This window comes from Thalassophryne amazonica, chromosome 15, assembly GCF_902500255.1.
Source record: "Thalassophryne amazonica chromosome 15, fThaAma1.1, whole genome shotgun sequence".
Taxonomy (NCBI): Eukaryota; Metazoa; Chordata; class Actinopteri; order Batrachoidiformes; family Batrachoididae; genus Thalassophryne; species Thalassophryne amazonica.
Genome location: NC_047117.1, coordinates 66,489,289 through 66,513,385, shown reverse-complemented (window position 1 = coordinate 66,513,385; position 24,097 = coordinate 66,489,289). Strand labels below are relative to the sequence as shown.

Sequence of the window (24,097 nt, the reverse complement as noted above, 5' to 3'; positions counted from 1 at the left end):
ATTTGTCCATTTCTACCCATGGGTGATGTAAATAATGTGAACTATTGTCTCCATCATATCTCTATATACCACAGGCAGCTGCACCTCTCTGTGGTCTCATGCACAGTAACGCATCACTGCACGCGTCAGATTTGGAGCTGGATAAATTTCACCGCTGTACTATATGATCACCTTCTAACTCTGTAGGAGATATGACGTGGAACTGTTGTGCCAGGCCATGACTGTTGGGGAAAGTGTAGTGACACGGACCCACAACAGGGGGCACAAATGAACGGTCAATAGATGAGCCAAAAGGTAACAATTTAATGTTGTGAATGTGCACAACGAATATACAGACAATCACAGAATCTAATAGCAGTCAATCCACAAAAGTGACGTGTGGGCAGGCTCGAGGATAGAAGACGTCTGTCCTGAGAAGAGCCGGAACCACACGATTTCCACCGCCACAGAACCCGGTGAATACTGGAGCCGCCAAGTCCCGAATTCCCAGGTGATCACCGTCCCCGACTGTCGGATCTGGTACTGCTGGCGAGGAGCACAAACAATGAGACGTGGGTGTGTGCACACCCAGTAACAAAAACAGTCAGAAGGTGAAGGTCACCTCCACCTCTAACACACACTCGTGCAGCTCCTGTCAAACACTTATCTGGTTGGGGTGTGAAGCGAAGCCGTCGCGGATTACGCCAACCTCACTGATAAGGCACTCCACAGGAAAGCAGCTGCAAAATGAATTCAGACTAGGACACAGTTAGTTTCTGGCTGAGGATATTACCTTCACAGGTAGATGATATATCAGCAATGAGGTGGAGATGATGTCCGGTCTTTATGGAGTGAGATGATGTAGAGTAGATGGGTGACAGCTGTCAAGAGATAATGGGTGACAGCTGTCACCCCCGGCTGTGTCCGTGGCGGCGGCGCCCTCTCGTGCCTGAAGCCCGCAGTACCTGGGCCAGCAGTACCTCCTCTTCAGGCAGCCCACACAACAGGACCCCCCCCTCAACGGGCGCCTCCTGGCGCCCGACCGGGTGGCGGCGGTAGAAATTGGCCAGGAGGGCCGGATCCAGGATGAAGCTCCTCTTCACCCAGGAGCGTTCCTCGGGGCCATACCCCTCCCAGTCCACCAAATACTGGAACCCCTGGCCCATCCGACGGACGTCCAGGAGCCGGCGCAACGCCCAAGCCGGCTCCCCGTCGATGATCCGGGCAGGAGGCGGCGCCGGTCCGGGAGCACAGAGGGGTGAGGTGTGGTGAGGTTTGATTCGTGACACGTGAAAAACCGGGTGGATCCACAGTGAAGCTGGGAGTCGGAGCTTCACTGCGGCAGGACTGAGGATTTTGTAAGGTCTGATGTACCTGTCCTTGAGCTTCGGGGAGTCCACCTGGAGGGGGATGTCCTTTGTGGATAGCCACACCTCCTGCCCGGGCCGGTAAGCAGGGGCCGGGGACCGCCGGCGGTCTGCATGGGTCTTCGCCCTCGTCTGGGCCTTCAACAAGGCAGAACGGGCGGAGCGCCACACCCGACGGCACCTCGGCAGGTGGGCCTGGACCGAGGGCACACCGACCTCTCCCGCCACCACAGGGAACAATGGGGGCTGATACCCCAAACACACCTCAAATGGGGAGAGGCCGGTGGCAGAGGACACCTGGCTGTTATGCGCATACTCGATCCAGGCCAGATGTTCACTCCAGGCCGTCGGGTGTGCGGACGTCACACAGCGCAGGGCTTGCTCCAGTTCCTGATTAGCCCGTTCCGCCTGTCCATTGGTCTGTGGGTGATGCCCGGACGAGAGGCTCACGGTGGCCCCCAGTTCCCGGCAGAAGCTCCTCCAGACGTGTGAGGAAAACTGCGGACCACGATCAGAGACGATGTCGGTGGGTATCCCATGCAGACGGACGACATGGTGGACCAGAAGGGCCGTGGGGAGCTTCGGGAGGGCTACAAAGTGGGCCGCCTTGGAGAATCGGTCCACTATCGTGAGAATGGTGGTGTTGCCCTGGGACGGCAGGAGGCCCGTGACAAAATCCAGACCGATGTGGGACCAGGGGCGATGAGGCACGGGAAGTGGCTGAAGAAGTCCCTGTGCCTTCTGATGGTCTGCCTTGCCCCTGGCACAGGTGGTGCAGGCCTGGATATATTCCCGGACATCAGCCTCCAGGGATGCCCACCAGAAGCGCTGCCGGACCACTGCCACGGTCCTTCGCACCCCCGGATGACAGGAGAGCTTAAAACCGTGACAGAAATCCAAGACAGCAGCCCTGGCCTCTGGTGGGACGTAGAGTTTGTTCTTTGGCCAGTTCCGGGGTCTGGGCTCCGTGCCAGGGCCTCCCGGACGGTCTTCTCCACGTCCCAGGTGAGGGTGGCCACGACAGTGGACTCCGGAATGATGGGCTCCGGTGGATCCCACAGCTCAGTCTTGACCTCATCTTCATGCACCCGGGACAAGGCATCCGATCTCTGGTTCTTGGTCCCGGGGCGGTAGGTGATTCGGAAGTCAAAACGCCCGAAGAACAGTGACCAGCGGGCTTGCCTGGGGTTCAGCCGCTTGGCGGTCCTGATATACTCCAGGTTCCGATGGTCAGTGAAAACCGTGAACGGCACAGACGCTCCCTCCAACAGGTGTCTCCACTCCTCAAGAGCCTCTTTCACCGCAAGGAGTTCTCGATTGCCGACGTCATAGTTCCGTTCAGCCCACACAACGACAGCATTAATAAACATGAATCTCACCTCCAACAACGGCCCAGGAGTGTTTCACAGTGCAGTGTGGATGTGGAGCCGTGGAGCCTGTGGTTAAAATCCTCTCACCTGGCTGCTGTGTGCTGGAATCAACCACGCAAAAATAAATCCCATGTGATAATCCAACCATTGCGGTGTACAGAGTTGTGTTGTGTTGCTGAAGTAAGCCAAAACACAAAAAAACATTGGATAGTCGGCATCTGACACATGGGACAGCATGGCCCACTGCCAGCAGTGTCCAGTAGCTGGCAACAGCATGTACGTGTTCCCCCCCCGCACACGTGCACACACATAGTTGCTCTTTCAGCCATTATGAGCACATACACACACACACAGTGATCATGTCATCAGTCCAGCACCTACTCTACGCACACACGCACGTGAGGTCAGTAGCACTGGGAAGTGGAGGGCGAGCGCTAATGTGATTGCATGACTGAGTGAGTGACCGCACCGATGCGGGCTTTCACACATATGGCGTTAGTCCAGTCTATACGTTGGTTGTACTGTGATGTCCTGTGCAAAGGGAGGAACACAGCGCTGTCTCCCACTCCATCCTGTGTTTGCCAACCAGACGTTTGGACATCGGGCAGTCTTCAGCGCCTTTTATGAGCGTCGGATGGCAGTCTGTCATATACCTGTTGTCTACATATGCTTTGGATGCCATCGTGCAGGTTCGGATGAGGTAATCTGGATGCGTTCTGACACTGCTGACCACGCTTCTTTTCCTCCTGACTGCATCTGCTTATGGCAATATTTGCCGTGTTGGTCTGGTTCCTGCACATTCTTGTTATGTGTGATGGGGGCTTTAGTTTCCATAGATCCTATAAGATGCTGTTTTTGTGCTACACTGGGTTCAGCTGACCAAGCTCATGTCACTCACATTATGCAGTTTTAAAAAATATATTATTATCCCCTGCCTGTCCAAACAATTTACTGGCAAGGGGTATAGACCCAATGTACATCAGACCTTATGAATATTTGCCTCTGTCTGTCTTTGGGCTCTACAAATGACACCAGTGCATGGTGATACATGAGATACAGAGAATGACAAACCAGCATTTAGAGAGAGAAAAGGAGAAGGGCTCGATCTAAAGGAGTGTATATTTGGGCCCTACACCAATGCACCCTCAAGGTATCAGATGAGGTCATCAAGTGCAGAATTTTATCCAGTGCTGGGCAGGCATATGGCAGTTATTGGCTTCTTGATACTTTTTCTATTATTCCATTTGCTTTGGTGTGCCAGCATTATTAAAATGTCTTCTTTCCTTGCAAAACAACTCCACCCAGAAATCCAAAACTGGGAACAAAACTGATACACGAGATACAGAGAATGACAACCCAGCATTTAGAGAGAGAAAAGGAGAAGGGCTTGATCTAAAGGAGAGCATATTATGTACACATTCTGCACACTTGACCATTACCATAGACTCAAAACATCCTCTGTTTAGTAATGGCGACCGTAGCCCGACAACCGCCCCGGCTGTGAATTTGGCCCGATACTGGCCTCCATTTTGGAGTGACATTTCCCACTCCTAAACGACCAATAGGAGAGCAGCGCTGGAATTCCCTCTCCTAAACGACCAATAGGAGAACAGCGCTCGCGCCCCATCAACATGAGGCTGATGCAAGGGCTGGTGTCAGCGTCTCGGCCACCAACCAATCACAGGCTATGAGAGAAAGGCCAGTATCTGGCCCAATTCAGGGCTGGTTGTCAGGCTATGGTGACCTATCCAGCCAATTGCTTGACTAAACCATTATGACCTCATTTACCAGCTTTATAGAGTGTACTGGCATCTACTGGTTAAAATATCCATAGTACATTTGTAATTATTACATCTGTAATTTGGCAAAGCTCTCAATTTACCGAACTATTTACATTCCGACCCTCACCTATGGTCTTGAGATTTGCCTCATGACCGAAAGAACAAGATCGTGAGTACAAGCGTCCGAGATGAGTTTCCTCCACAGGCTGGCTGGGCGCTCCCTTAGAGATAGGGTGAGGAGCTCGGTCACTTGGGAGGAGCTCAGAGTCGTGCCGCTGCTCCTCCATGTCGAAAGGAGCCAGCTGAGGTGGCTGGGGCATCTTTTCCGGATGCCCCCTGGACGCCTCGCTGGAGAGGTGTTCCGGGCATGTCCCATCGGGAGGAGGCCCCGGGGAAGACCCAGGACACGCTGGAGGGACTATGTCTCTCAGCTGGCTTGGGAACGCCTTGGGGTTCCCCCGGAGGAGCTGAGGGAGGTGTGTGCAGATTGGGAGGTCTGGGCGGCTTTGCTTGAGCTGCTGCCCCGCGACCCGACCTCGGATAAGCGGAAGAAAATGGATGGATGGATGGATGGACATTTGTAATTATATAAACAATGTTATGGCCACAGACTTTGAGCTCTGGGGTTATGAATTCAGTTATACAAACAGATGACTGTAAGTTGAAGAGGAGTGGCCATATAGTATGTGGACAGGGCCTTGAGATTCACTGTGTTAGAAAGAATGAAAATTAACACCCTTTGCTCAATACTTTGTTGATGCAGCTTTGGCAGCAATTACAGCCTCAAGTCTTCTTGAATGTGACATCACGAGCTTGGTGCCCCTATCTTTGGGCAATTTTGCCCATTCCTCTTTGCAGCACCTCTCAAGCTCCATCAGGTTGGATGGGGAGCGTTGGTGCACAGCCATTTTCAGATCTCTCCAGAGATGTTCAATCAGATTCAGGTGTGGGCTCTGGCTGGGCCACTCGCAGACATTCACAGAGTTGTCCTGAAGCCACTCCTTTGATATCTTGGCTGCTGAGAGTTGAACTGTGGCCCCAGTCTGAGGTCAAGAGCACTCTGGAGCAGGTTTTCATCCAGGATGTCTCTGTACATTGCTACATTCATTTTTCTCTCAATCCTGACTAGTCTCCCAGTTCCTGCCACTGAAAAACATCCCCACAGCATTATGCTGCCACCACCATGCTTCACTGTAGGGATGGTACCTGATTTCCTTCAAACATGACACCTGGTATTCACTCCAGAGAGTTCAATCTTTGTCTCATCAGACCAGAGAATTTTGTTTTTCGTGGTCTGAAAGTCCTTCGGGTGCCTTTTGGCAAACTCCAGGCAGGCTAGCATGTGCCTTTTACTAAGGAGTGGCTTCTGTCTGGCCACTCTACCATACAGGCCCGATTGGTGGATTGCTGCAGAGATGGTTGTCCTTCTGGAATGTTCTCCTCTCTCCACAGAGGAATGCTGGAGCTGTGACAGACTGACCATCAAGTTCTTGGTCACCTCCCTGACTAAGGCCCTTCTCCCCGATTGCTCAGTTTAGACGGGCGGCTAGCTCTAGGAAGAGTCCTGGTGGATCTGAATGTCTTCCATTTACGAATGGTGGAGGCCACTGTGCTCATTGGGACCTTTAAAGCTGCAGAAATATTTCTGTACCCTTCCCCAGATTGGTGCCTTGAGACAGTCCTGTCTCAGGTCTACAGACAATTCCTTTGACTTCATGCTTGGTTTGTGTGCTAAAAAACCAATAATTTGCATCACTTTTTCCAAAATTAGACCAACTTTACCTTTTGACCCCTGTACAAACTGAATTTGACCTTTGTCACCATTTTTTGCTGTTTTTACTATAACTCCATAACATTCAGTCGATAGTCCAAACTATACCTTTTTGGAATTGTTGTGATCAGATAAATAATGCGGTACAGTTCTCAGTATGATTGGAGTATCTTTGACCCCTGTGTAATTCTTCAACTAACCCACCTGGCTGCCTGTTGAAAATTCAAGTGGCCAATGTAATGTCTAAGGAATATGTGTGCCAGTTTTAGTGCTTGTTTCCAGAAATGAACGATTGTTACAGATATCTGCTCCATTAGCTTTTCCACATGTGAACTCAATTCTGTAACGTGCAGGTACTTGCTTTACTGTTGTGTTGTTTTTTTCTTTTTAATCTGTTTACATGTTCAAAATAAAGATTTCATTCATTCATTACACCTGTCAACTGTGTAAACATGTTTGATTCATGTTTTATTCAGATCTTAATGTTCAGTGAGCAGATAATGAAAATAATACAGAAAAACAAACTACAAAATGCCCTGTTTTTTCCAAATAAGTCAAATTGTGGAAATTATTGTTTGTTGGTTGGTTTGTTAGCAGGATTACTCAAAAATCCTCAACGGATTTCAATGAAATTTTTACCAGGGGTATATCTTGGCCTAACTTATAAGTCATTAAATTTTGATAATGATCTGGAACACGATCCGGATCCAGTAATTTTTTTAAGGATTCTTTATCATTCCAGGACAGGGCCAATTTAAACATTTTTGCATCTAACCTCATGCAGATGGGTCACAAAGGCTGAACAAAAATTAAGTTACGACACAACAATAATTTAGCATTTGGTTCTCCTCAATGAATGAACTTATTAGAAAATTAAAAAAAACTTGTGTAGTTCATGCAGTTTCTCTTTATAAATACGTTTGCTTAAGATCTAAGAGTTTAACCACTGAATCTGAAACATGACGGTAGATGCGTGAAACGACGTGGAATAAGACTCTTCCCAAAGGCTATTCCATGTGACGTCAGTGACCCTATGACCTTGGCGGAGGTTTGCGCTCTCCGAGTGCTTCTAGTTACAAATGTTTTCAAGATCTAAATTAACTCTATTGGTTGACGGTGAGACAGGTGTAGCAGAGTTCACTAAAGATGAATCAGTTTGTTGTCACTGTGTAACATTATAATTTGGAGACTTACAAGATCGTAGCTTTTGTTTTGTTCGGAAAAATGAGTTGGAGGCTTTGCTGGCTTCAGTCACGTGATTCCACTGAAGCGAGTTCTCGTTTGTCTTCGGTCCCGCGATAATTTGACGGAGGACGCTTCGTTTGGATACGCCCCCTCTGCTTGACGTAAGCCTCGTACCTTCGCCTGGTGTCTGACAGTGCTTTTCAGATGGAATACCTATTATATTTTAGTCGTCTTTAATTTACCTCTTGATGAAACGCTTGCTGTTCTAATATGATTTGAAGAGCTGGAGAACCGTCAGCGGCTGCAGTCAGTTCGGCTTGTATGCTAGCGTGCTAACGCCGGGGCTAGCGATTTGAAGTTAGCTTTAGCTAACTTAAAGGCTGTGACAGAAGAAACCATAAAATGTCTCTCTATGCTACAAGGTACTGACTGGTTTAATTTTTTACATTGCCGCGGGCAGGTTGAGTTAGCTATTTAACCCGAGTCAGCCCTTTGGTTAGCCTGTGAAGTGGAACATGTTGAAGACAAATCACTACTACTGGAAATGGTCACGTTTGTTGACATAAATAGTTTTGTTTTGTAGACCGTAACAAACTCATTCAAATTGTGAATTTATACTATCTGACCAACCGCCCTTGATAGTGATGTAAAACATGATCAAAAGGGCAGTATTTCATAACCAGGAAATAAAGTAATTGTTCTGTTTTAAAAGAAGAGCTGGTTTCATTCAGTCAACCAAACTATTTACAGGTTTAGCTACAGCATTGTACTAAAGATTTATAGGCGTAGTCCCTGTAATTTTTCTCTAACAGTTTGTCGTAAAGGTTTTTTTAATCACCACTATGATTTTGTTTTATTTCTTCCTATTAAAATAAAGGATTCACAATCTTATATTGCTGAGAAGAAGAGCTGGTTTCTTTCAATCAGCCAAACGTAGTATTTTACAAATGACTTATAGGTGTAGTCCCTTTGTGTGTTTTTAACAACTTATTCATACAACGTTTTTAATCATAACTATCATTTTGTTCCTTAGTATTCGGATAAATGTTTCACAACCTTATGTCGTCAACGTGATCAAAATGTGCTTATAATTTATGATTTGATCCATGTGGGTTAAACACACCATAGGAGGCATCGCAATGACATCACGCGCCGGAGTGCCCCGGTGCAGCGGCCATATTGGTAGGCAGAAAACTCTTACTCGGTCACTGATTGTGTCACTGACTGTGTGTAATATTTGAAGATTTCAGTGTTCAAAGCATGCACTCTGTGATCCATCACACGCTGACTCATCAGCTCAGCGCCGTGCGTAAAACCTATCAACCCATCACTTCCAGATAGATGACAATCCGTTTTCAAGAGTTTCTCTTGACAAGCATTTAGTCTTGAGGATCAGATGTGGTTTGGCTCAGAAGTGTCTAGTACAAGTGGAATATGGGATCACATGAACTCACCCCGTGTTCAAATTCATCACATTAAAAACAACCTCACTCCCCTTCTGTATTTTTTTTTTTCCTTTGGTTTCCTCTGTGCAGCTCCACATTTAGGCGATAAGCTGTGACTGAAGTTATAAGGGCAGCAAACTAACAGTCTGATTTTCGGTTCATTCTTTTGAAATGCAACACAGTTTAACATTCCTAAAGGTGAGTCTTTACGCAGAACGCGAACGTGCAAAAGAGCGATTTTGCAGACAATGGATTTACACAATGTGAAAAGTGAAAACTTGGACTCACCGGTGTCAAAATGACTTTAAGCTGCGCAAGAAATAAAGCCAGCAAGAAGAAGCGCAGAGGCGACTCTCCAGGAATCCATCGTTCGGTTCTAGTTGGTCTGGTGGCTTTCAGGTGAACTACAGCCTGACGCACAGATGTGCACACTGGTCGTACTGTGCAGGAGTGTCTTTTTTGGACCACTTTTAAAAAGTCCCTCAACTTCAAGTCACATCCCGCTGCTGCACTGCACTCACCCCACACAGACGGAACCAGACAGAAAGAACACAGACAAACATCACATCTGCAGCAACAGGGTAATAACAGCATTCCCTTACGTGGTCATTGATTAAAATAATTGTACGCCTTCATGACCTCACCATCATAAGGCCCAGGTGTGTTGATGAGATAGTTATAAATACAACCATAATCAGTCTCAGGCCATTTGTCAGGGTCATCCAGCCAGCCATTCAAGCTATATGGGTCTGGCAATGTCACGCTGTCGTCGTCTCCAAGCTTTAATTTCTTAGAATATCACTTTTGATCTTCGGGATCAAGAATTGAAAAGTAGTCTGTGGTCATCTTCCCATGTATTTTCTCACCGCACCTGCTTGGAATCTGCTGTTTTCTGCCTACTAGTCTGTGCGCATATGCGAGAAAGTCAGATGTAAACAAAAACAGCGTTCTCTCGTATACTTTCTGTGATGACATGCATAGATTTTGTCGAGGGCTTTTGTCATGGAGCTGAAGAAAAATTGTAGACCTTCAGTTGCATATGTAGGTGTAAGGGTGATTCTTTAACTACGGGCACTATTGGCCTTGTAAATGTAATTTCCACCACACCATTGCCTTACAATATAAAGCGCCTTGGGGCAACTGTTTGTTGTGATTTGGCGCTATATACATGTGCTCTGATGTCACTGTTTATCTCCATAGAAACTACCCAAACAATCTTTCATACAAACTGTTTAGGGACATTACAGTGTTGTGGTGGAAATTACGGCAATAGTGTGGGACAACTACATTTTGTTTAAAAAAATCACAACAGTTGTATGACATTGAATACCCCAATTATGTTTTGATTATTTTACTGATATTTTATTCAGAGATATTTTAAAACATTAGAAAAAAAACGTTTCTTTACCATTCATTTTTATCATTGAAGATCAAAAGTCTGGGTGTGGGACAAGCACAAAATGGCAATATTTGCATATAATGATGCTGAAAAAAGGTGAAAAAGTCATCATAGACTACTAGAACAAATTTCTTAACACACTTTCATTGTAAAGATAACTATAAAAGTGTGAAATTTCCCCTTTTTTCTGTTTTTCATATAATATGATCAAAGGACATAATAAGTGCCCGTCTAAGAATCACCCGTAAATAAGTGAAGCAGAAAGAAATCTATGGGCACAGCTAGTAAACATAATTGACCAGAGATTTAATTGGAAATTAGTCAGGATTAAATGTGGACACATTTCATGTGGACATTTTGCTGGAAATCTGCTGGACAGGTGAAACAAAATTTAAACAGGTGTTCTGTGTTAACTGTCAATACTAATATTTGTTGCAGTCACAATTTTACTTGGTTTACCAAAATGGGCTACTGGGGAGGCTAAAGTTTTATCAGAGCTTTGTTAGACTGCATGTGTATTTTCCTTGTTCCCAGTTTTGTTTGAATGCAGCATAAACTTTAAACCATGCACATGTGAATATTAGCTTCTTCCTTCATGTTGTTGGCAATATCCATCCATCCATTTTCTTCCGCTTTATCTGGAGTTGGCAATATTTCACAAAGAAAATTTGGTGTAATTTATTGAACCCCCACCCCCCAAAAAATACTAGCTATTAACTGAAGTAAATTAAAAAATTTTGGGGGGGGTGGGGGGACATTGACAGGGACTACACCTCTTATTTTTTATTTTAACAGAAAATCTAATTTGAAATGTACTAAAAATTCTTTGACATAAACCACACATTTTTACTGTCTTAATAAAGAAAGAAATGTTCACATATAGGTAGCGAAGCTCTCTTTCCCGTTCTCTCTCTCTCTCTCTCTCTCTCTCTCTCTGTGTGTGTGTGTGTGTGTGTGTGTGTGTGTGTGTGTGTGTGTGTGTGTGTGTGTGTGTGTGTGTGTGTGTGTGTGTGTGTGTGGTGTTGTTTGGGCGGTGGCACGATGGCTTAGTGGTTTGCGCTGTTGCCTCACAGCAAGAAGGTCATGGGATCGATTCCAATTGCATGTTCTCCTCGTGCTTGCGTGGGTTTCCTCCTGGTGCTCTGGTTTCCTCCCACATCCAAAGACAGGTTAGGTGAACTTGAAAATTTATAATTGTCCAGGTCTCCCTTGCAAAAGAGATCTTGATCTCAGTGGGACTAACCTGATTAAATAAAGGTTACATTTAAAAAATATATATATATCACATTTTGCAACAACTTCTTGAATACGGTAAGCCTACTTGTTTATCAGATCATCTTCAAAGATGTTTCTCGCATCAACTTCTCTGATGAGTTTTACTTTGCTGTGAACTCTGCACCTTGAGCTGGGGGTTGCCCTGTTTCACTGAATGGGGTTAGCAAAAAGGAAGAAGCCAAAATAAATTTCAGTTAATAAATATTTGATACTTACAAGCTGATAGTCATTTACAGAAATCTAGGCACAGTATGGTATGTCAGATGGTGATCACGTTACCCCCCCCCCCCCCCCTCACACACACACACACACACGCACACATACAAAAGTATGACAGTGCATTGCTCTGTTCCTTGTTGAAACCACTGCTCATCAGTTTCATGATGAAGTATTAAATCCACTGGTACTTTCCAGAATGTTTTCTCAATTGCACAGTCAGTAGTGGAAGATGCAGCATTTCACTCTAAACTGACTACGTTGTCTTTAAGCCTTTTCAGGAAGTGAGGATTTGCTTACGGATTTGTAACCACGGTTGTTGTGACCTTTCCTCTAATATACAATGAAGCCGTTCAATATGTTGGTGTGTAGCATGTACCTAAAGACTATTTCTGCTAAAATCCATGTTCAAGAATAATTTGAGTTACTACGGGTTACTCATTAACAGGCCTTTTCAACTCTGCCCATGGAAGACACCTGCCTGGCTTGTTTTACAACTCTCTCTACTCCACCCATAGCTCATTAATGGCCCTGTCACACCTTGACAAGTCAGCCAGCATATGCCAATGTGTGAAAAATGCACCGAATACACTGGATATGTCCAATATGTAATTCAGTCAGTAGTGCTTAGCCAACCACGAGCTGGAAACATCATTGTTAACTGGGCAGTGCAGTCTTGTTTGAGGGCGGGCGCTAAAGGAGTAAGTTATGACGCATATGACGTAATTTCTCTACTTCCAGGGACTGAAACACGGCACTTTCTCTGAGTTTTTGGGCAAATTACATGCAAAGGCAGTGAAAATGCAGACAAAAAGTGACAATGTGGTGGAAAGTGGACATGTGCTGCAGTTTGTTTATATCAAAGTGGTTGTGCAGGCGAGACACTCTGGCTATGTGTGTAGGCTAACACTTACCGACATGACCTCTCACATTTGCCTCATCTTCACCTCTCCACTGGGAACCAAAAAAACCTGCACTTTTTGCAAATGCTTCTGTGATTGCAGCTGAAAATAAAGCGGTACACCATTTTCCCGTGTGAAGTTATGCTGTGTGTATACTGCGTAATGGGAGCGGCTGTCCCCCATAAGTGGTCAAATTATGGGTTCAAACGAGACTGCGCTTCCCTATTGACCATCCAGTACGGAACATGTTTACTGTGGTCTTTCAGTATTCTTTTCCTGCTTTCTTTTTTAAATTCATTATTATTGTTATTTATTTTTAGTTCTGTGCAGTGAGGTGCTCCAGAGTCCAGCTCTGACATCTGAATCATGAACTCAGTTTCACCCAGTGCAGCGCAGTACATAGGTGGTGTGCTGCAGGATGAGCTGGGCGAAAGCCATAGACCACGCTCCCTTGAACGGCAGGGCAGCTTCAGTCGCAGGACGTCCCAGGCTTCAGATTCCAGCAGGGACGCTGCTGTGGAGCTGGATGAGGTGGACAAATTAAAGGCCAAACTGATGTCAGCCTGGAACAACGTCAAATATGGTTTGTGTTAAAGGAAAGTTACTGTATATGGGAGCATTTTAGACATTTATTGATGGTGTTGGACTGCGTCTGATATGCGTCATCCTGTGATGAGAATTCTCATTGCTCCTCTTTCTGTAGGCTGGACTGTTAAGACTAAAACCTCCTTCAACAAGACATCACCAGTCACTGTCCTGGGACACTCCTATCTGCTCAACAGTGAGGGTGAGCAGAATAAAATATTTAACTTCATGCTGCTCTCATCGAGCCCACTTGTTAGTAGTTGCTGTTCTATTAATCTCTGAAGAGAAGCATCTGGAAATGTTTTGAAGTGTTTTGGTTAAACACAGAAGTGCCACTTTATTTTCAGTGATCACAGAATGGTAGCAGAGATGACAAGAATGCTTTCATTCTCTACATTTATTAAAAATAATAGAAAAAAATTCAATGTGCATTATTTATTTGTCTTTTCCAATAAACATTGCAAAATAAAAAAATTTAGTTTGCATGAATGTAAGTATTCAGTCCCACGTTTTCTTCATCTTTTGATTATTTCTTTCTCAGAGGAGGTAGACCGTTTCCGGCTGGCTTTTGTATCCAGGATTTGGCTGACCTACAGACGGCAGTTCCCTCAGCTGGAGGGCTCAACTTTGACTACAGACTGTGGCTGGGGCTGTATGCTGCGCAGTGGGCAGATGCTGCTGGCACAGGGGCTCCTGGTCCACTTGATGCCAAGAGGTGTGTCTGGTGGACACATTTTTCACACTCACAAATAAAATACAAGTGTGTTTACACAGCATATCAAGAAGGAAAAGCCAATCAGCACCTCTTTCAGGCCATTTAATGTGTTTAATCAATGAAATGGTTGCTTTCAGTAATGTGATTAATTTAAACCAGTGGTTCTCAACTCTGGTCCTCATTGACCACATAAGTTGCGCATTTTCCCTCTTCTGCCACAAGCAGATGAACAGTGTAGGAAATACTGCACTTACTGTGCATCATCTTATGTTTTTAAGGAACAAACAGTGGATATAGATCTAATGATGAAATACCTAGAAGTAAGTTTGCCAGAAGGTACACTGCAGGCTGCAGCCTGGATTTCATGTCATTTTTTTGCTTTTTCTTTCTTTTTTTTTTGGGGGGGGGGGGGGGGGGGGGGGGGGGGGGGGGGGGGGGGGGTAGGTTTCATACTCCAAGGGATATGTAATGCTTGAAATCCATGGCTTCCCTTTTATCTGCTGACTGGTAATTTGAAAACAAAACAGGGGAATAAGATACACCTGGCATGAAACTCCACAGCATTTGATTGTCTTACTACTTTTGGTTCCTTAAACAACAGAAAAGTGCTGCTTTCTCCTAAAATGCCCCCACACAGAAGCTGTTTATTATTTATGGGCCTACTAACTGTATGTCTTCTTGTTTTCATCTGCTTTGTACATCCTTCTGTTGCTTCTGTATGTCTTTTGTTTTTATTATCTTATCATGTGGGTTCCTGTAGGATTCTGATGACAGAGATGAACCGATTGTTGGAATTGGTTACATTTCCCACATCTTTAATCTGAATTTTCTCGATTACTAAGAGCACACTGCTGTGTCTTCTATAGATTGGGTCTGGCCTGATGCCCAGCAGCTAACTGATGTGGACCTTGAGGTGTTCCAACCTCACTCCTCCAGCCCGTGCTGGAGGAGTGCCATTCCCCTCATTCGGCTCTCCACGAGCACCCAGTATCGCTGAAAACTCCCGGCCAAGTGATCAGTCACCAAAATGCATTCAGAAGAAGAGGGCCGAGTCTGAAAGAGACAGGCAAGCAGAGCCTACCCATCACAGGCTCGTCATGTGGTTCGGAGACCAGCCCCCATCCCCTTTTGGTGTTCATCAGCTGGTAGAAACGGGAAAAAGTTCAGGGAAGAAGGCTGGTGACTGGTATGGACCCTCTATCGTGGCACACATACTCCGGTAAGTACTGTTGACCCGTGATTATTTTGGTGTGATACTTTCTAAAGTAATCATTTTAAAGTTTTGATTAATGCTATAAATTTATCTCTTAGGAAAGCAGTTGCAAAAACCACCGTGGTTCAAAATCTGGTTGTATATGTAGCTCAGGATTGTACAGGTGAGTTTAATGAGGAATACCTCCTGTTTTAATTTAATCATCCTTAGGTTTATGTCACATCTGCAGTCTGTCTGCTTTATTTTGGAATGACCTTTTGGTTTTGTTTTCCTGTCTCATTTTCACCACCCATGTGTGCACACACAAAGTATACAAAGAGGATGTTGTTCAACTGTGCGATCCAACACGAAGCCAAAGTGTCTCTGAGCCATCCAGCCATGGTTGGAAGTCGGTCATCTTACTGGTGCCTGTGCGGCTGGGAGGAGACTCCCTCAACCCATCTTACATTGAATGTGTCAAGGTTTGTATTTTTTTAGCCTGACAGTTAGCCACCGACGACTTCTCTCCACATTCCTCAGATTAATGTGTCCTGGGGAACAAGTCAGTTTGGAGCCTAAAAGAGTCACATTCAAGTAACTGTTTAACAACACACTGAGGCCAACAGTGTTTTCACGAGCTTGTTGGAAATGCTGATAAGCCTGAGTTTGTTGTGTGTATATATAAAAATGATACTTTTATGACTTGAGTTTTCTGGGATTTACTTGATTTCTTTATGTTGAGTAGCCTATTTATTGTGGAAATTCTTTCTTTGACATGGCACATCTGACTACTGACAGACCATATAATAAAGAACACCCCACCTCCCAAATATGTTAGAATCCCACACATGCTTCCTTTCTTCCAGGCACAACTGAAATTTATTTTAACCTCCTAGGGCCTGGCATCCACATATGTGGACATGACATTTTTTGGTTGTCTAGTCCATAAACTTAAGTTTTGTTTCATGAGAACCTCCCGGTCTTAGGAGGTTAAACAATGTAACTGGATTTTAATGTTTTTGGCTGTGTTCATGTAGCATCTTAACTTCAACTCTTTGCTAATTTGGAGGGAAATTATGCTTATTTCCAGAACATCCTAAAACTGGAATGCTGTATTGGGGTCATTGGTGGCAAACCAAAACATTCGCTGTATTTCATTGGCTTCCAAGGTGAGAAACGACGTTTTCTTGCTTTCTTAAAAAAAAAAAGATGATATTCTCACTGACAATAAAGATTAGATTTATTGTTGATAAAGCGAGACCCTATTGTCTTGTGCTTGTATTTGATAATATTGATTGAAAAAGCTGCACTCAACCCTTCTTTAAGCTGCCTTCCTTTTGTCTTGTACTTTTGTCATTTTTCATGCAACTGATCTCAGTACACAGTAGAACAAGCATTTCATTTCTGTAGAATTAAGGTTTTGTTTTGTACATTAACTTTCACACCTTTTTGGCAACATGACATTATGTGTTATCACATTGGAAATGAGTGTATGTAGCAGAGAATTGGAAGTTGGAACATTGCTAAATGTTTGAAGTTGGTCTTGGATGGGACTAAGAGAAAGCTGTTCCGCATGTGATATGAACTGAGACACATTCTGGAGTTTTGGCACTCCTGAAACTGACCACCATGTCTGGAAGGGTTCTGTGTGCTTCTGGTGTAGGAGCAAGACTCAACCTGATATCTCAGTTGCCAAGCAAATGCCATGTCCCATTTTAGCACAGACCTTTGCACAAATGCAGGAGTGCCATCACTGTCTGCACGAAAAGCATGGATGAAGATACGGGTGTCAGCTTCTTCATGTGAGCATGGTGCCAGTGGGACTGTATCAAGCTGTTCTGGGACAGTAAGGACATTGTTGCCTTGTGTTATATAGACCTCTTTCCCTAATGCCTGAATTCCAGGATGCTGTACTGTATAGCTAGCCAAAAAATTGAAGAGTTCAGTTTTGTTGTCATCGACTCTAAAGCCCAGGTTACACATAGACGGTTTTGTCGGCGGGTAGTAGGTAGACCGAAGTTCGCGGTAGTTCCAGCTGTTTTCGCGGTGGAAAGGGGCGGAGCATTTCGCCGGCATTTGAGCGCCGTACTAGCCGCAAATATGCGGATAAAACGCTGCTGAATCCGCCGAACAAAGCGGAGTTTTGACGCCGTAGCATCCGACACTCGTCAGGCAATGGGGGTTAATACCCAGTTCTATCCTTTACAATCGCAGGTTAAGACGCACGTGAGAACGGCGGTGTTCTGCTGCCGCCGATAATGCCCTGTGTACCGCTGGATTTATCCAGGCAAATCCTGCGTTCCTCCAGGAACTTTGCATATAGACACCGCCCCCAGAGTATAATAGGCTGAAGCAGCTGTCAGTGCAGGGGGAGGGAGATCATCTCTCAACCTTTTCTTTTCTCTTCTTTTTTCCCCTCCTCAACGTGTTGCTCGTCTGCACCACAGGGCTACACTCTGCTTCTGAACCAGACCTCTTGGTAAGTCCTTGCCGCTGCCAATTTTATTTTAGGAGGCATACTGGAGCTTCTCTGCAAAAATATCTGGAGCTGGCCGCGAGTGAGAGGCCTGCATGCAGCGCGCTAGCGTTTTTATACTGACCGCCGCCTATCGGCCGTTTGGAACGCCGTTAATCGGGAGGTGGCGTTTAGAACAGCGTACTGTCCGCTAGCGCCGCCGTTTTGTCTGCCTCTGATGCCGGTTAAAACACCTTTGAGGACGCTGATGTGGGCTCTATCGCCGTTTTACATGCCGTTGGTTAGGGATACAACACCGGCCGCCAATTACGGCGGTGTAAACTGCGGCACTACAGGAAGGGGCGGGATGACACGGAGATTAAAAAGTATCAAACGCCGTTGTTCGCGTTGTCTCCGTCGTCAGGCCACTTCTCCGGGAGCGCTCCCGGAATTATTCGACATGTTGAATAATTTTTTCGACGATTCCCGGTGAAGCCGGAACCAAACCACGCCCCCGTGCGCCGGCGTTAACTACGGCGTTTGATCCCTAAAACGGCCCGGAGGGGGCAAAATCTCTACCGGGACGCTTCCGGGAGAGTTTACCGTCTATGTGTAAATGGGGCTTAAGGAAGTCTGGCCAGTTTCCCGGTAGTTGGTTGTTAGTTGTTACTCTGCGGCGGGTTCCTTTTCCTCGTTTCTGTCTTGTTTGTCCCTTCAGGCTATTCACAAAATACTGATCCCAGACTATATCAAGCCTTTTGACATTTCTCAGTTGATTCATCACATATGGATATACCAGTGTAATACTTAAAAAAACTATAGTTAAGTAAAGGTATATGTAACAGAATACTCTATGAATATACCAAAATGGTGACCATATTGGAATCCAATATGGCTGCCATAAATATCCAAATTCAGCTTGGCTCCCATCCTGATATTTTTTGGTATAAATCTTTCTATCTTTATGCAGAGTTTCATGCTTTTAACCAAAAATGCACAATTCTTGCATATTTTATCACATATCTGCCCTGCTATATGGTGGTGATCCAGATTTGATCAGCAGTTTTATTGAGTAATGTAACCACTTTCAGTACATGTTTATGAAACCTTTGTTTCCTTTCAAGAATGTGCATCACAGCCCCATTATACGAGTATATTCAGTGACTATGTTTGGTTGATGGTTACATGTATACACCCATGAGTTAATTGACTACAGTTGCACACTAAACCACTGATTTTTTGTGGGGTGGCTTTTACTTTTCCTGTGGTATTTCCCCAAGTTATAAACACTGTAATACATAGTTGAGGTGTCCTGATTTGGCTCTGAAGATGTTACACCTGTGTTCAGTCTGGCTGAATGCTTCTGGATGTACTGTCAGTCTTTTTTTATTTTCTGTTTTTTTTAATTCTGCAATAACGTCTGGTTCAGTCTGGCACCAAACTCTCATTGCATGTGTGTCTGTTTCTTTACCAGCGTGTGGACAGGCTGATTAGAAATTTAAGTAGGACACCTCATGCACAGGCTGGTGTAATCATTTCCACAGGAGCCGTGCAACGATGACATTCGAAATTACTGCACACACGGAAAGAAAAACCCGGCAAAGAACATTTGCTGCCTGTCCCGTGACTCTTCCTTTAGTAGACAACAATTCCAAAAGTCATGAAGAGACATTTAAGAAGAACTTTGATGCTTTTTGTGGAAAAGTGTATTAACTATGTTTCCTGATGACTGAGTAACTCAGCATGGTGCATTCAGTGTTTGGTCAGCACCACGGACAGCTCACCGCTGTTTTAGGAAACAGAAATTGCTCTTAATTCTTGAGCTGTTTATCCAGAGTCCAGCCCAGTATTGCATATTTATAAGCAGTGTTGCCATAGTTACTTTGAAAAGCTACTTGTTTTGTTACTTTATACAGGAATTTTATATAGTTACTTCATTAGCAGCTTTATGCAGTTACTTTATTAGAAGCTGCTGACAACTTGTAACTAATAAGTAATGTATCTAGTAATCTAACTTGGTTACTCTTAAGACTGAGTACTCAGAAAAGTAACTTTTCTGAGTACTCAGTCTTAAGAGTAACCAAGTTAGATTACTAGTTATATTAATTGTTATATTCAGCAGCTGCCATCAAGTTGTCCGCAGCTGCTAATGAAGTAATTATAAAATGTAACAAATAAAGTAACTTTTCAGAGTACTGTGGCAACACTGTAAGTGTGTGGGGAATGCAGGCACCAAACTCTGGTAAAGCCGACATGCTAAATCATGCAGTTCCTCGAATGGCCGCTTGAGGGTGACTCCAAAAAAGCAACCATTCCCCAAACATGTCCACTTTAAAATGTCAAATATTTAAAACAGAAATAAACATGTTTACAGCCTAGTACAAAAATAAACAAACAAAACTTTTATTATATTTATGTACAAGCTATTTTAGCCATAAAGTTATGACTAATTAGAGGTGTGGCCACTGTGAGGGTCTCACTTGCTGCTGTGGATTTGAAATTGTTTTTCTCAGCATTTTATTACAAATATCTGAGATAATGTTGCTTTCTGTGCAGGTCATTACATTAAGACTATCCAAGAAGTCAGTGTTCCATTTCTGTTCAGTGATTTTTATTATGTGTATGTTAACACTAATTAACAGGTAGCTTGGTTGAGGCAGTGTGTGTGATTCATATGTTAATGATAAATCAAGCAAGTATTCAGTGGCATATCAATGTTACTTTTTTCTTTTATTATTTCTGTAGTTGCAGTAAAATTTCTTTGAAAGCCAAATTTTTGGCTTTTTTTGTTTTACTTTTTTGTTTTTGACATTTCCAAGCTTTGTCATAGGCAGCTTGTACTCATTTACCCACCATTAGAAATCAACATAATTTCAAATATGTTTAAATTCTTCCCAATGCTTCATTTGTCAGACGAGCAGCTTCTGTATCTGGACCCTCACTACTGCCAACCTGTGGTCGATGTCACTCAAGTCAACTTCTCACTGGAGGTCAGTCGCACTGTTTCAGTAACTGCAGTTTGATTTCTGTCTCCTTACCACCATTTTGTGTGTGTGTTTTTTTTTTTTAATCTGTCTGTTGGATTTTGTGATTGTACTTTTGACTGCAGATGATTGGCGGTACCATGCTTTGGTAACATTTTGCTGCTTACTGATTAATCTCTGTTTTGTTCTGTTACTCCAGTCATTCCACTGTAGCTCCCCCAAAAAGATGCCCTTCAGTCGTATGGATCCCAGCTGTACGATTGGCTTCTATTCCAGAAACAAGAAAGAGTTTGAGTCTATGTGTTCTGCTGTTAGTGCGGTGAGTCTTATATCCTCCCTCAGCTCTGTGTAGCTTTCAAAGAAAATTAGTTGAGATACCTCTTCATTGACAAGCAGTTGGTTCTGCCTCTGAAACAATGTAAAATCCCTTTTTCTTGGGTATGTACATGTGTTGGATGTACACGTGTTTTCTCCATCAAGGTGGTTTAGTAATCACCCACTTTTTGTAAAGCATAATGTAAAAAATAAACAATTAACTGATTTTAATCGCCCTTAAATTTTGGTGTGCATGTGGATTAGGGTGGCTTCTGACTATAATCTTAACCCTTACTAAGGGCCTTTCACACCGAGCACGCAAACACGCTGTACATTGTTCAAAAACCTTTTGCTTTTTGCTCCTAATCTTGTACTTGTGACTCATGAACTGAGCTTTTTGCTTTTTCCTGTTGTGAATCCATGATGGTGAGTGTCGATTGTTGATGCTTGAAACCAGATAGTAAGGTTAAATTCTCCTCCCCCTTTGCACCTCCAGACGCATTGTTGCCGCATCCACTTTTGCAAAATCACAAGGGAATGCAGCAGAATGATTGGGCATCGAGCACAGTGTGAAAGGCCCTTTAGTGTTAAGGATTTACTGATCTATATACCTGCGGCCTATGTGGGCCCTGCCAGAGTTTCTCTTGTTTTAATACTTTTTAAATGCTGTTATTACACTGTAATATAACTAGACAGGATCACTTTTCAACTGTTTTGAAAACAAACTATCATCAACCACATTTCCTTTTGAAATAATTGTGAGAATTGTTTTGTTTTTTTTTTCTTCAAGCACAACTGTTCATTACAAAAAATTCACTATCTACCCTCAACTCACTGCAGCTGCTCTGATGGAAACATTGTGAATGAAAACTTCTGCGACAGTGCAGTAGTTATAAAAGAAAAAGCTCAAACCTTTGCCGTAGAGTTTTGGTCAGATATCATTACATCAAACTGGGGTCCAAATGGAGCCGGTGGTATTTAATGAAATGTGATCAAAATAATTTAAATTGAAGTGTATCATTCAATGAAGTAATTTTTTTGTGTTGGTACCATTGTAAAATGACAGGAGTTCGGCCGTGATTGCTGGTACGACAGTGTTTCTACAGTCAACATGTGAATGCAGCATCAGGACTCGGGCTGGAATTGTTTGGAGTTTAACTTACATCATGTGACTTTGGGGTCTTAGCATGGTTATCTGCTCGATCATGTGCATTTCCTGTTTTATTTATTTGCTCTACTGGAATCTCGTGTGCTAAAGAGGTTTTATTGCTCCCCTCCCTCCACCCAGGCCCTGTCTTCATCCAAAGAGAAGTACCCGATCTTTACCTTCGTAGAGGGCCGGGGTCAGGACTATGGACTTGAGGGTCACAGCAGCGGACCTGCAGCCCACATCCTGCCCAGAGGCAGTCCGGGTAGAAGCAACAACAGAAGGAACAGTGAAGAGTTTGTCTTCCTGTGAAGTTCCCACCTGATCTTCCAGCTCTCGCCTGTAGAGGGCAGAAGAGGATTTCCTTTCAAAGGAAAGGGCAGCATTCTGTTTTGCAGGTTGAAGATGGGCATGATGCACTGTGTGGATTGTGTCACTCTTGCTGTGTATCGTCACCTCGCCATGGGTTTTATAAGCTAACAGACAAATGGATGCTACTGTTGCGTTGCTTCGCAAAGTGAGCGCAACATTATTTCACAGCGAAATGTGGTCATACGACATATTCTGGATTCACTATCATACACCTCAAAGGCCTCAGGTCGGTGTCTCACTACAGATGTGAGTAAAATCATACAGATGCACTGGACTACTTCATCTCCTAGTGTCGACTGGACCCGCTGATGTGTGGCATCGGTGATATTTAATAACCTCACTGCTCAGGTGGGAGAGCTGCGGGATATTTTTGTTAATGGGAAAACATTAACCATCTGCTGTACCCTCATTTTTAATCCTACTTTGTCTCTGAGTATTTATCATGCTTTTTTTAATGTGTATGAATGTCTTCTTTTTTCTTTTTCCCTCTGAACTCTGTTTTGTTACATTCCAGAGGTTTCCAGTTCTTCCGAGAACATTTTGAGCTGTGGATACAAACTCATTCCCTCACAGTCAAACAGACTTAACAAGCACTGAGTTTTATTTGTAGTCCTTTTGCAGACCTCACACATAATTCCAGGTTTGGCTCTCAGTCAGTTGCTGTTGGAAAGATCTGCTGTTACTGTTTTCCTTTCACTCAGTGATTTCCTTCTCAAATGTAGTGATTCTGCCTGTTCATCTTTGATGGACAAAGATCATGAAATGGACAGGGTGAGACTGAAAATACGGCTTTTTATTTGAGCCTCAGTAGTCAAGCAGCAGGACTGTTGTTTGACAGTGTTCTGCTGACATCACACCTCTCCCCCACCACCCCTGTTTTATTTGAAAGCTACATTTTCAAATTGCACCATTGTTTATGTTACTTGTTTTGTTGTGTTGATTAAAGTGAAAACACTGGAATTGGATTCGGTGTTGTATTTTTTTTTTTTTTTTTTTGAGACATTTGTTTGTTTTCACATTAAAGCTGAATGGTACATTTAAATAACTCCTGCACATTGGTGTCTGTTTAAGAAGTGATTTAAGAATTTGGGGGTGCTTGGCAATTGCTTAAACTGATGTTTAAATTATTAGTGGTTTGAAACTCCATTTGCATTTACAGTTGAAGACAAAAACTAAGTCCCTTCAGGTCCAGAGGTTGCATCCATGCTACAGCATTTCTGACATTTTTTCCTGCTCCATCCAGAAGCATTGTACAGTATAGCTGGTTAGTGCTTGATAGTGTTTTTAATTCAAAATTGAACTGATTGAATTTTTCTCCCAAGTGAAGACATGAATCCCCAAACATCGCAAGATAGCATCGGTTGAAAACTTAAACTACAATGCATCAGGAAAGTATTCACAGTGCTTCATATGTTACAGCCTTACTCTAAAATGGAGAAAATTTATAAAAAAAAAAAAAAAAAACTAAGAAATCACATGTACACAAGTACTCACACCCTTTGCCCAATACTTTGTTGATGCAACGTTCTGCAGCAATTACAGCCTCTTGAGTATGATGTCACAAGCTTGGGCAGTTTTGCCCATTTCTCTTTGCAGTGCACCTCAAGCTCCATCAGGTTCGATGGGGAGTGTTGGTGTACAG

At 43.8% G+C, this 24,097-nt stretch overlaps 1 protein-coding gene across 1 annotated transcript; it reads left to right on the top strand.

The window, feature by feature from the left end:
- The first annotated feature begins 7,618 nt into the window (after positions 1 to 7,618).
- LOC117526999 (cysteine protease ATG4D-like) lies at positions 7,619 to 23,420 on the top strand. The gene is given in 12 exon segments (XM_034189132.1): positions 7,619 to 7,759; positions 13,021 to 13,273; positions 13,394 to 13,477; positions 13,817 to 13,990; positions 14,857 to 14,921; positions 14,923 to 15,209; positions 15,302 to 15,366; positions 15,513 to 15,664; positions 16,273 to 16,351; positions 20,551 to 20,627; positions 20,821 to 20,940; positions 22,225 to 23,420. Coding segments are annotated over 11 exon segments (1,491 nt in total). The 5' UTR covers positions 7,619 to 7,759; positions 13,021 to 13,056; the 3' UTR covers positions 22,396 to 23,420.
- The last annotated feature ends 677 nt before the right edge of the window (positions 23,421 to 24,097 follow it).